Source organism: Histomonas meleagridis (assembly GCF_020186115.1).
Source record: "Histomonas meleagridis strain 2922-C6/04-10x chromosome Unknown contig_56, whole genome shotgun sequence".
Lineage (NCBI taxonomy): Eukaryota > Parabasalia > Tritrichomonadida > Dientamoebidae > Histomonas > Histomonas meleagridis.
Genome location: NW_027150899.1, coordinates 71,936 through 84,936, shown reverse-complemented (window position 1 = coordinate 84,936; position 13,001 = coordinate 71,936). Strand labels below are relative to the sequence as shown.

The 13,001-nt window shown below is 28.3% G+C and overlaps 3 protein-coding genes across 3 annotated transcripts; 1 reads left to right on the top strand and 2 right to left on the bottom strand.

Moving 5' to 3' along the window:
- Positions 1–308: 308 nt before the first annotated feature.
- On the bottom strand, positions 309–1,757 carry GO595_007691 (uncharacterized protein; the record flags this gene model as incomplete). Its single annotated transcript, XM_067921183.1, has 1 exon — positions 309–1,757. The coding sequence occupies one exon, from the start codon at positions 1,755–1,757 to the stop codon at positions 309–311; it is 1,449 nt and encodes a 482-aa protein (XP_067772127.1).
- A 4,451-nt stretch (positions 1,758–6,208) lies between these two features.
- Positions 6,209–8,185, bottom strand: GO595_007690 (Hypoxia up-regulated protein 1; the record flags this gene model as incomplete). Its single annotated transcript, XM_067921182.1, has 1 exon — positions 6,209–8,185. The coding sequence occupies one exon, from the start codon at positions 8,183–8,185 to the stop codon at positions 6,209–6,211; it is 1,977 nt and encodes a 658-aa protein (XP_067772126.1).
- A 2,364-nt stretch (positions 8,186–10,549) lies between these two features.
- On the top strand, positions 10,550–11,308 carry GO595_007689 (PAP2 superfamily protein; the record flags this gene model as incomplete). Its single annotated transcript, XM_067921179.1, has 1 exon — positions 10,550–11,308. The coding sequence occupies one exon, from the start codon at positions 10,550–10,552 to the stop codon at positions 11,306–11,308; it is 759 nt and encodes a 252-aa protein (XP_067772125.1).
- Between the last annotated feature and the right edge of the window lie 1,693 nt (positions 11,309–13,001).

The following is a 13,001-nucleotide window of genomic DNA, read 5'->3' as shown; positions in this document are numbered from 1 at the left end:
GAATGACAATAATACGACAGAAAGATTTTCAGTTCTTGATCAAATGTCGAACATTGCAGAAGATCCATTTGTTGAAGATTTCAAAGAAGATCATTTTGTTAATATATAAAAATCTATTTGATTATTTTTTTTTAATAAGTTATCACAAGAAGAAATTTATTAGTTCCAAGATCTTTATGTTACTTAAAACGCATCTAAAAACTAAGAATTTAATCCTGATTAGCTTCAAATAAAAAAAACTCTAATTCAGATGAAATTAAACACAGTTCATAACATAAGATGCTGAATGTATTTAATATTGAAAATATTTATTTATAATTCTTCATCTTCTTCTTTATTGCACTTATTAGTCCCGATCTTCCCAATTTTGATAACAACTTTCCAACCACATCAGGAGTGATGAAAATTCCTTGATTTTCAAATTCCTCCAAAATTTCATCAACTGATGAAGAATGATATACTATTCTTTCCCAATCCTTTCCCTTAATTTTCTTAGCTATTTCATTAATAGATGCATCATCCTCTGTCATTTCTAATTCACCTGTTTTTATCATTTCATCTTCTTCGTACTTTTTACCATCAGAAAGAAATCGTACAAAAGAACTTAATGACATTGGGCCACCATATCTTTCTATTAAGTAATCTAATTCATCATACGGAACAATAATTTTACAATCACGTGCTAATCCATCTCTAAAATCTTCTGTATCTAAAGCATTTTTCTGTACATCTCTCCACTTTTGATAATAATATTTACTTCCCATCGATGACTTGAAAACATGATTCGAAATTTCAACCATTAAATCTTCGGGTGAAAGATTTTCGATTCTTTTGGCATCTGTAATATCATCTGCGCATAGTCGTGAAGAATAATCAGAATTTGGTCGTGTGTTTGAACGATAACTATAGGTTGTTTCGGGACTACGTGGTGGTACTTGACGCCTAGGTGAATGTGTTTGACTATATTTTTGATTTGTGAAGCGTTTTGGATAACGTTCATCACTTTCTGGTGAATATGTAGCAGCATCTAATAAATCATCATCAATGCCACTAGTGTTTTTCTCACGTTTGACATAAAGAGGCTTTTCTATAAGTTCCTCTTCTTCCATTTCATTTGTATTTAATGGTGGTTTAGGAATGTTGGCTTCATAATTTTGGTGCTGACTAGGCGTATAAAGATGTGCAATATCAGACATAAAGATAAGGTAGTCAAAGCGTTCTGGAGTTAATTCATATTTTGGAATAATTGAATCTATTTCATCGATTGAAGCATTGGGTAAAAACCAAAAACAAATTTCTTCAAACATCTTAGGAGTAATATCACCTGTGATTGCTGGATCATATTCAATGAATTTCATAAGAAGAGCTCTTTTGTTGCTCTCAAAAATTGAGATTAGTGATGGATTTTCATTAAGATTAGGGTCAATATGATGGTCTGTGTTTGGCTTTGGCTTTTTAGGAATTGTTGGCTTTTGATGTTTCTTCTCTATTGGTAAATCTGGTTGGATAGGCTGATCAAGTAAACGATTAAAATCTTCAAAACGCATTACATCTGAATTGATTCCAACTAGCTTCCAAATTGCACTGGCTTCTTTATTTGAAATTCCAATTCCTATAGCATTTGCTCGCCTTGCAAATTGTACTGTTGTCAAATTTTGGTTATTGCTAAATGAAATCCATTGAGCTCTACGCGTAACACCTTTTTGATGAAGCTTTGTTCTGAGTTCATTAAGGAAATTTATAGTTTTTTTGCTCATATGAAATTTGCCGCCATTTTGGTTTTATTGGGGCGCCCCACTTAACAATGAAGACAAAGAGTCGTCGTGCGCAAACACTTAATTCACTTTAATTAAAAACAAAAAACTTATTCAAAAGACTAACGTCAACCAGATAGCTTTATTTAAGTATAAGTAAATTGTATATCACATTTAGCAAAGATGAATCTTTTTAAAATTATATTCGTGGTTATTTATTGCATTTATTTCACCTAAAACTAAACTTCCAAAACTATTTTTTAAATTGATCTTAAAAATCTGTTCCAAATACATATTTCAAAGCATAGTGAAAAGTTATACCTGAAAATATACCTAAAAATAAAGGCATATCATTTTGAATCAAAATAAATAAAATCGCTCCAATTCCAAACATAGTTCCTGCCATGAATCCAAATACAAACTTTAATACCTGACTAACATAGCAATATCCTTCATCTTCTCTGTTTTGGTCCATGCCATTTATCAAAACGTGTCTGTTCATTCTGGAAATTTGTAATTGAATATCTTCTAATGGGTTTTCATGGTTAAAAATGACAGGAAACCACTCTTCTTCTGCGCTCATTCTTTCTTCATTTGTTGCATTCATTGTTCCCTGCAACCGATGAAAATTATTTCGAATTTCTGCAATTTCTTCTCTACTATAATTCATCCTAGAAAGGCGATCGAAACCTTTTAACTCTGGTTCCATTGGTTCTTGTCTTATTTTTTGTTGATTTCCTCTGAAAAAAGCATGAAGAGTAAACTCATCTAATGTTTCTATTTTTGTAATCTGTTCATCTTTATCAAGTATTCTTCCCCTGTAAATTAAACATATTGTTCGGTTTTTTGGTTTCTTGATTGTTTCATCATTTTGGATCATAGAAATGATGTCACTTACTTTCGAGTTTTGATTTGGTTGGAAGTCAATGCGTTTTCCTGTGGTGAGTAAAACATGAATCAATGGATATTCTTGTCTTTCAAGTAGTAAGATTTCATCGCTCATTGGAATGTTATGCTATTACTAACTTAATTCATAAAAAAACAAACAATTTTTTTTTCCACGAAAACATAGTTTTGTTTGAAACATAAACAATAAAATAGAGTTATATATTTCAATACTGTTCCTTTACATGTATATTAAAAAAAGATCTATACTCAAATAAGAAGTGTACATATCATATAAAAGTATTAGTTGATGAAATAGATAATTATTTGATAAATATTATGTTACTTTCAAGTTATAAGATGTATACATAACATAATGATGATTCTAATGGAATTGAAATATAATTATATCAACACTATTATAATGTTAATTGAAATTGCATTTGATATTGTGAAGATATAAAACAAACTTTAAACTTTAAAATCAAATATGAGAGAAAAGAATTTATCGGATTATTAAAAACCATAAAATATTTGACCATCTGAATATCTTAAGCAAAATAATTTCAGGTTGTTTGGATGATTGATTTAGAACTGTGCATTTTCTGAGAAAACTTTAAATATTTTTAGAAACTTATTATAAATTGAAGTTGTATTAATAAATGACTAACTCTCATTAAAAAATACAATTTTATATAAGTTAAAAAAATTTTTGATCAATTAAGCTTAGTTATTTCAAAGTAAAATATGTGTTTTTCAAAAACAAATCATGCTCTTAATTTTATCTAAGGAATTTTATTAGAAATAAATAATGAAATAATAATTGTTTAATGCATACATGTAAATTAGAAAAAATTCAAGATTCCCAATGTTTTTTTCTATGTGTGAAGATCAATCGACTATGATAGGCATGAGGGAAAGTGTTTTATAGAATAATGCTAAAAAATTCGAAATTTGCATGTTGAAAAATTTACTCAATAAACCTAACACACAAAGATATTCTCCTCCAATAATATCATTTCTATGTTACATTTTTGACTCAAAAACAAAATTATATTCCAATTACTGAAAGTTTTTTTGATTTTATGTCAAAGAACCCGTGACGGTTATTTGGCCAAGGTTTTCTGGAAAACACGAAGAAAACAACGATGTTTGTTCAGAAAATAATTCTTTGCTTCAGAAAATTCAAATAAAGTGTTTCTCATTTCTGAAATCAGAAATATGATGGACAACAAAGTGAATGATTTAATTTGCCAAATTCTTCAATCGAGAACAGGAAGTTGCAAACCTATAAGCAAGCTAATTAGTTATGATAAAATTATAGATTTAATTTCCTATGTTAAACCAATTTTAAAAGATGAACCAATCATTTTAAATATTACCGCCAATCTTAAAATTGTTGGTGATATTCATGGAAACATTGATGATCTTCTTCGTATATTTGAGAAATCAGGGTATCCACCATATACAAAGTATTTATTTTTGGGTGATTACATTGATCGAGGAAAATTTGGAGTTGAAGTTTTAATATTACTATACTCCCTTAAAGCAAAGTATCCTAATGACATTTTCCTTCTTCGAGGGAATCATGAAACCACAATATTACCAAAATTTTATGGATTTTTTAAAGAATGTTGCTCAAAATACAACGGAATTCTTTATCATGAATTTATTGACACATTTCAATATATCCCAATTGCTGCAGTTGTTAACGAAACCATTTTTTGTGTTCATGGAGGTATATCAGAAGATTTACATTCATTAACTGATCTTTCAAAAAAATCAAAAATCGAAAATATTGAAAAAGATAAAATAATAAGCGATTTACTTTGGAGTGATCCTAATTCATCGACCAATGGTTTCTTACCTAACACGCGTGGAACAGGTTCTTTTTTTGGTGAAGATGTTCTTCAGAAATTTTTGAGTGAGAACTCATTGAAAATTTTAATCAGGTCACATGAAATGTGTGAAAAGGGAATTGACTTCCCGTTTCAAAGCAAAATTTGTTGTACAGTTTTTAGTAATTGTGATTATTGTGGGTGTAATAATAATGGCTCGATTTTGTCTGTTGATAATGATGGTGAAATTATTCATGAAGATTTTTATCCACTTGATGAAACAGAACAAAATAATCGAAGAGTAATAGTGCCGTTATGGCTGATTGAAGAACAAGCGTCTTATAAATTTAAATTAAAGGATTTGGTTAAGATAATGATCGATGAATCGCCTGATGTACCATTGGATATTGGTAATGAAATAAATTTGTTTTTATATTAAGTAATTCCCAAAAAATAATTTGGAATTTATTTATATGGAGAAAAAAGCCGCAAAGTTAAAGATACTTAATGAAATACATTGTAAAATAGAAATATAGAATAAAGTAAATAAAATTTTATTACTAATAATTATTGGTTTTATCTCATGTTATATTGGTATTTTAACGCAATATCTAAAGAATAAATAATAAAAAGTCTTAAATCATGAGTTTTAATAAGATCTTTCAGGTGTTGCATTAAACGGTTTTGCGAACAACAACATGTTTTCATTTTTGCAATAATTATTATGTTTTAGTAATTTTGATGAAAATTTTTAAAAAAGAAGAATAAAAAAATTAACAAAAAATAATTTTCAATTGTTTGAAATCATTTAATGACTTAATGATTCAAGAAAAAGCTGTCAATATTTTTTAGCAAAGAAGCACTTGCTGCACTTCATGAAGTACATCTTTAACTTCGGAACCTTTTTGATATGTCTCTTCATAAATATTATTGAGCCAATCTTCAGTTTGCACTAAAGCCATATATCCTTTTCCATGAGCTGAAGTTAGAAATTAAAAATACAGTTTACAGCTTTGTTAATACTTTCTCCAAGATGTTCAATTGAATTGATCAAATCAGAAAATACATTTTGCCATTCAGAAAATGACTTCTGAACAAGGGCTTCAGCATTTTCGTTATCCATTTCACTCCCGTGCTCTGTCATCCAAAAAACAAAATGCGTCAAACAACATCAAAAAGGAATCAAAAAATTGTTTACTTTATATAAATCAAATTCTCCTTCAAATTGATGCTGAAAGGTTAATTAATTATGTTATGCATTTTTCCAGAAAAGAAATCGAGTTGCTTCACTAGTCTAACGGTTAGAACAGTAGCTTTACACGCTATTGATCCAGGTTCGACTCCTGGGTGAAGCAAAATTTTTTATTTTTTTTATTCTGAACAAATTCATCAAGAATTTTGAACTTTTATTTAAACACTTAAAAATCACGTGTTCACCATAACAATGTATTTGCAGGCAAATTTATTTTAATCTCAATAGTTTTCTTAAATGGAAAGAACGCTTTTTGCTTTTTTATTCCGTGTAAAACATTTAAAAAGTTATTTACAACGTTATATTGTTTCATATCACATTACACATTTTAAATATCAGCGGTATCCTGAACCAATCCATAGGCTGAACACCGTTTTACGCATTCGCTGTTGGCCTCCTTTGCGTAGTGTAATGTACATTTGCTTCCACTTGTTGATATTCTCAAAGCAAAATTCAATACTTTATGATGTTTATTATAGTTATAGTTCTTTTGACGTTTCCTTATTCTGCTCTGGTGGCGGTGTCACATTTGGCTTTTGTACCGAATTTTTCTTAAACAGTGCTCTGAATCTCTCTGTGATTCTTTGGAAGAAATTCTTTGAATTCTTTTGTATCTTTTCTGTGATTGTTGGCGGCTTTATTGACATCACCCTCAAATACTCTTTGTAGAGTTTCGATCCCTTTTCGCTCAACTCCTTCACCGGTATTTTCTTTTCTTCCCACATCGGTATATCTTTTGTTTTATTTACGATATCGATGAAATAATTTTCGACTTCTGTGAACATTTTTTTGAAGCTATCGATATCAGTTTTGTTGATATAACTTCTGTTCTTTGGTATTTCGATGTACAATGCGTAACGACACATTTGTAATGTCTTAAACATAATTTCGAATGTTATTGTGTACGTCCGATTTAATTGGATTCGACTGTACACTGGATTTATGACATTACGAAGTTCCCCGAATTGTATTGTGTAATTCTTTTCATCATTTGTTACATCCGAATATTCATAAATCCAATTTTTGACTTTCTCTGCAACACTTTTGATTTGGAATCGTTGTTCCGAATTTGTAAATGTTGAAATTGTTTTATTGTTTTCAACTTCGTCTAAAATTCGATGTGTAAATTGTTCGAGTTTACTTCGTAATTCACCAATTCGTTTTCGATGCGTTTCGGAGTTAATTAATGAATAATACATTGGCGTCGCTGCGAATATTTGTTGTGTTGGTGTGAATTTTATTGGTTGACAATTATTATTACTTTCGTTACATAATTTGACTTGTTTGATATCAAATGGAGAATCTTTAAATGTAATTAGAAGTGTAGTCGTTGTTGTGTTTATTGGTATTTCGAATTTGTATTCATATTGTTTGGTTTCAAGTGTATCAATATATGAATCATTTTCATATCGAATTATAAAAGTAGTGTTTGGTATGATGTTAAGTTTAAGTTCATTGATACATTTGTTGTTCTTTCGACAGAGTTCATATGTTTCATTTCCATATGTTCCATATATTGTATAGAATGAATAATTGGAATCGATTTCTAATGGTGAAAACCTGGAAACATTATTATACGTTTGTGAATAATAAACTGATCCAATCGCAAAGGATTCATCAGCATTTAATGAATGGCCAATAAATGTAACATTAAATGCTTCTTTAAGTGATGAGATAACAATTGGTAATCGTGATGAACCTCCAAGAAGTTCAATCTCATCAAATTCGATTCCTTCTGATGCTTTTTTAGCTACTTGAATAAGATCATTAATTAATGGTTTTGATAATTCTTCAAGTTCTTCACGTGTGACTGTTATTTCTTTGTCTTCACCTTGGATATCTTCAACAACAGATGAAGCTGACTTAAGTATTGTAAGTTGAATTTTAAGCTTTTCGGCAACAGACATCAAGCGACGGTTTTCTGAAATTGAAAGGTTTACCAAATTCAATTTGTTTTTGATGTAATTCGCAAGTGAAATTGTAAGAAATGAACCTCCGTTTTCTCGTTGGATTTCATATGAAAGTTTATGTGCAATTGCTTTTCCTTGCGATTTGTTCTTGTCCTTTTGAATCTCGAATTTGATTGCAAATGAAGTTAAAGTTGTAGCTCCAACATCAATAAAAAGAACAGTTTTCGGTTGTGAAGTGAATTTGTTCGTTTTTTCAAATGAGTAAACATGTGCAATAGAATCAACATCATCAATTGGTGGTAAACAAATAAAGCCTGCTCTATTTACTGCTGATTCTAAGATACGCCTTTGAGGAAGAGTGAAATGTGAAGGTACAGATAATGTTACTGATGTGACTTTCTTTCCATGGGAAATACATTCAATATAGAGTTTGAAATAAAGTGTTAAAAGATCAGAAAATGAAAATTTGGCAGCAGTGGAATTAATTAATAATTCTTGACTTAGTCTTTCTGTCTCAGATTCATTTAAATCTATAAAAAGTTGCATGTGTCCAGAGCCAAGGTGAGGACGTATTTCAATGATTGATAAGGCTTTATCACCAAAAGATGGTATTAATTGTGCTGCTTCTTCATTAGTTAATGGATTTTCTTTAGAAACAGTAAAATTAGAAGGAGCGCGGAAAGCAATATATGAGGGTGTAGTTCTTTTTGAATCATAGTTATATCCTATTTCAGGTGTTTCACTCAATGATGAAAAAGCCGATTTTGTAAAAGATGATCCTACATCAATTCCTACATGAATAGAATGGGCAAAAATTAGAAAATTGATGAAAAACATTTTGAGAATTGTACATATTTAGCCTGATGAACCTAGTCAAATTAATGGGTAAAGTGACGGTTGTTGGAACGCCCCAAAAATGCCAGAAAAAATTGAAATGGTTTGTTTGAATAAAATTTTTGGTTTTTATTTCTAAATATCTAATAATATTTTTGATATTAATATGTTTCTTACATTCGTTAATCACTATTATTGATGCTAAATTGAATAATAATCAAAATTATATTAAACAAAAAAATGAAATAATCAAAAATGCAATAAAGGGTAATTATTTGAAAACGATAATGATTATAACATCAATGTTTTTCGCAAAAACCATGTAATGATATTTATTCAAAAACGATGAATTCAAATATTCATAACGTAATGTACGATTAATGTCTATTCATCTGGTATTATAAGTCACTTAAATATTGCTGCTCACCTAGATTTTTGGCTACAGTAACCAAAATCATATCAACACTTTGGTCGACGTCTTGGAACAAGTATCGTCATAACTAAAGATTGTGGTTCTGTCGAAAATAAAAACAAAATTAAATGAATTATTTATGAGTTTATAATTATTATGTTTGTACAGTCTGATATCTTTGATATCTGACATTTCTTTACAATTATTTCTACGATATCATAATGATTACCTTTAGATGCCCAAACAAGCGCTGTATTAAATAATTTGAATGATTTCCAAATATTATTTCAATACATTAAATTAAAAAATTAAATATTAAATAAAACAAATAAATATCTTTAGCATTAATATCAATTCCTTTTTGTTCGAGAAGTAATTTAACTATTTCTGTATGACCATTTAAAGATGCCAAAATAAGTGCTGTATAAAATAATCTAAATAATTTCCAAATATTATTTTGAAATACCAAATTTTTTTTAATAAATTTTATATGAAAAACATAAATATCTTTCACATTAACATCAATTCCTTTTTGTACAAGAAGCAATTTAACGATTTCTGAATAACCTTTAAAAGATGCTTTAATAAGTGCTGTTTTAAATAATTTAAATAATTTCCAAATATTATTTCAATACATTAAATTAAAAAATTAAATATTAAATAAAACAAATAAATATCTTTAGCATTAATATCAATTCCTTTTTGTTCAAGAAGTAATTTGGCGATTTCTGTATAACCATTCCTAGATGCCCAAATAAGTGCTGTTTCAAATATTTTGAATAATTGCCAAATATTATTTTGAAATCCAAAATTATTAAAATAAAATATAAATAAAACAAATAAATATCTTTGGCATTAATATTAATTCCTTTTTGTTCAAGAAGTAATTTAACTATTTCTGTACGCCCATTTGCACATGCTAATATAAGTGCTGTAAGAAATAATTTGAATAATTTCCATATCTTGTTTTGAAGTATTAAATTATTAAAATAAATACTAAATAAAACAAATAAATATCTTTGGCATTAATATCAATTCCTTTTTGTTCAAGAAGTAATTTAACGATTTCTGAATGACCTTTTATAGATGCATACATAAGTGCTGTATAAAAAAATTTAAAAAATTTCCAAATATTTCTTTGAAATCTTAAATTATTAAAATAAAAATCAAATAAAACAAACGAATATCTTTATCATTAATGTCAAAAACTTCTCGCCTAAGAATAGCCTTTACAATTTCAACACGACCTTCGCGTGATGCCCATTGAAGTACTGTTTCAAAATATTTTGATGAAATCTAAATTAAAGGAAAAAACTTTAAACATTTGAAATAAACATATTTTTTATTTACACTAAATATCCCTTGTTGGACTAACCATTGGATAAATACTGAGAGTTCTTCGCTCGGCTTCTTTTCCATTTTTTGACAATTTTTTGTATCCTTTTTTATGGTGGCATTTTTATTTGATTCTTTGGGGGTTGGGTTTAAAAAATAAAAATGCGTTGCCCGGGAATCGAACCCGGATCACAAGCTTGGAAGGCTAGCATGATAACCACTACACTAGCAACGCTTGTTATTTAAGAATATTTATATATATTTATTTCTATGTTTAGCTATTTTTTCGGTTCATTCGATGGGATCGTTATAGAAGTCAAATCATTTGGATGGAAACTACAGTAAAAAAGAATATTTGCAATAGAATTGATGTCCCAAATCTTATTGTTGCAATTGTATCCATAATAGTACTGGGTATTCTTATGTTTACACTTAAAATGCAACCTTTATTTGTTCCCGAAAATGATTCTCTCTCAATGTTTCCTCACATGGAAACTAATCGTGTTCCTGAGTGGCTTCTTTGTTTGTTAATTGGTATTTTTACAATTGTTATTTTCGTTGGCGCGTTTTTTTTGCAAAAATTTTTCCCACAGTATTTTGCTGACTTTAGAGGATTTTCACTTGTTTGGGTATTTGTAATATGTCTTATGAATACACTATCAGCTACAGAGATTCTCAAAAGATATGCTGGACGTCCTCGTCCTGATGTTTATGCAGTATGTGGTAATAACACACAATACGAGGATTGCACAAATGTCAAAAAGAGTACTCAAGATGATCAATTTAAATCCTGGCCATCTGGGCATTCATCAACATCAATGTCAACTTTTTACTTTTTGGCCTTATTTGTTCAAGATATATGTAAGAGATGTCATGGCATTGCATCTTTTATTGGATTCGTTCTGATTTTAATTTCATTAATTATCGGTGCAACAAGAATTCGCGACTATAGACATCATACAGATGATGTCCTTGCCGGCCTTTTTATTGGTTACCTCGTTACAGGATTTATTTATAGGAAGACAAGAAATGCGATATTCCCTAGTGAAGATGATGCCTATGAAGAAGAAGGTTTTCGTGCTGCGTAATAAAAATTTTATTATATCGAATTTTCAATATGGAATATGTATTCTTTAGGAATACAGTCATCGGCCAAGGCTAATGATGAAAAGAATCAAAAAAGAAAGAAATTGCATTAATAAACTTGTTAATAAAAAATCATGCAAAACTCATTTAATAAGATATAGGTGTACTCACAAAAAAATGAAAATATCTTGTCAAAAAAATAGTTTTCGAAATTCTCAATAAAAAATAATCTCTATACGGTAAAGATAATAAATTTAAATTATCGGAATTTATTTTTAAAAAAATCATGATTTCGCTCAATTTTAACATAAAAATTATACTATTTGCCATATATTTCGGAAGAGGATATGGTGAGCTTAGTCACACCCAATGGGAATGTGTAGTTATGAAGATATAAAATTGCTTTATTGAACAAGCAAAAATACCAAATGGCGTCCCGACACAATGTTCAATTTTTTCAAAATATTTTCAATTTATTCAATGTCTTTAATCTATATTTAGAGTATCTTTTAAAATCTGATGGCCAATTTTTTATAAAAAAACATGTTTTGACTACTTGGAATTACTTCAAACAAAAGAAGAAATATATTTTAAAGGTAGCAAAACAAAGATATATAAAGTCGTTGAAATTTTTTCAAGTTTTTTATTTTACCTTGATACACAGGAATCAGATTATCTTCTTCAAAAAATGTATGAAAATAATTTAATTGATCAAGAAACAATTAGAAATAAGAAATCACTTTATTTTGCTCATTATAAATCAAAGGAAGATATTAAATGTTTTGAAAACTATTCGCAACAAGATAAATCTGATGAATATGAGGATAGTGGCTATGATAATGATTATAATGATGATAATGATTATAATGATGATAATGATGATTTTGAAGAAGAAGAGGATGATTATTACTTTGATGATAATGATGATTTCTATCCATTCAATAATTTTTTCATGAAACATTATGAAGATCTTTCAAAAAATGATTTTGAACTTCATAAGAAATTCATTCATGAAGGAAATAACCCAAATGAAATTCCAACAATCATTCGAAATGATGATGTCGAAAAACTTCAAATAATATCATCGCAAATAAATTTTAATTTTAATCAAATAATTAAGCCATCACCTTATGAAAGGTTTGAATATCTTTATGAAAGTGTGGTTTCATTAATTAATTATGCAGCATTTTATAGATCAATTAAATGCTTTAAATTTTTACTTATGAATGGATCTAAAATTAAAAATGCAGCTGAATATGCTGTTGCAGGTGGAAATTTAGAGATAATTCATTTATGTGAGAAAAATCATTCATCATTTAAACATGCATATGAAACAGCTATTGAATTTCATCGAAATGATATCTTTTATTATCTTTACGAAAATAAAAACAATAAAGTTATTGATATAAGTAAATTAGGAAAAACGTGTATTACATTTTATAACTTTGAAATTTTAGCATTTTTAATAAAAGAAGGAATGCATATTGATAAAAGGTTTATAAGAAAATCAATAAGAACTGGAAATATTTTTCTTGTCGAATATTTTGCAGAAAGAACTGAATTTCCTAAAAAAATTTTGAATTCATCTATTATATCGAGAAATAAAGAACTTTTTAAATATTTATACTATAAAAAATTGATCAATATTAACAATCAAAAAAATTACTTATTATGCATCTTGTTCACATTAATATA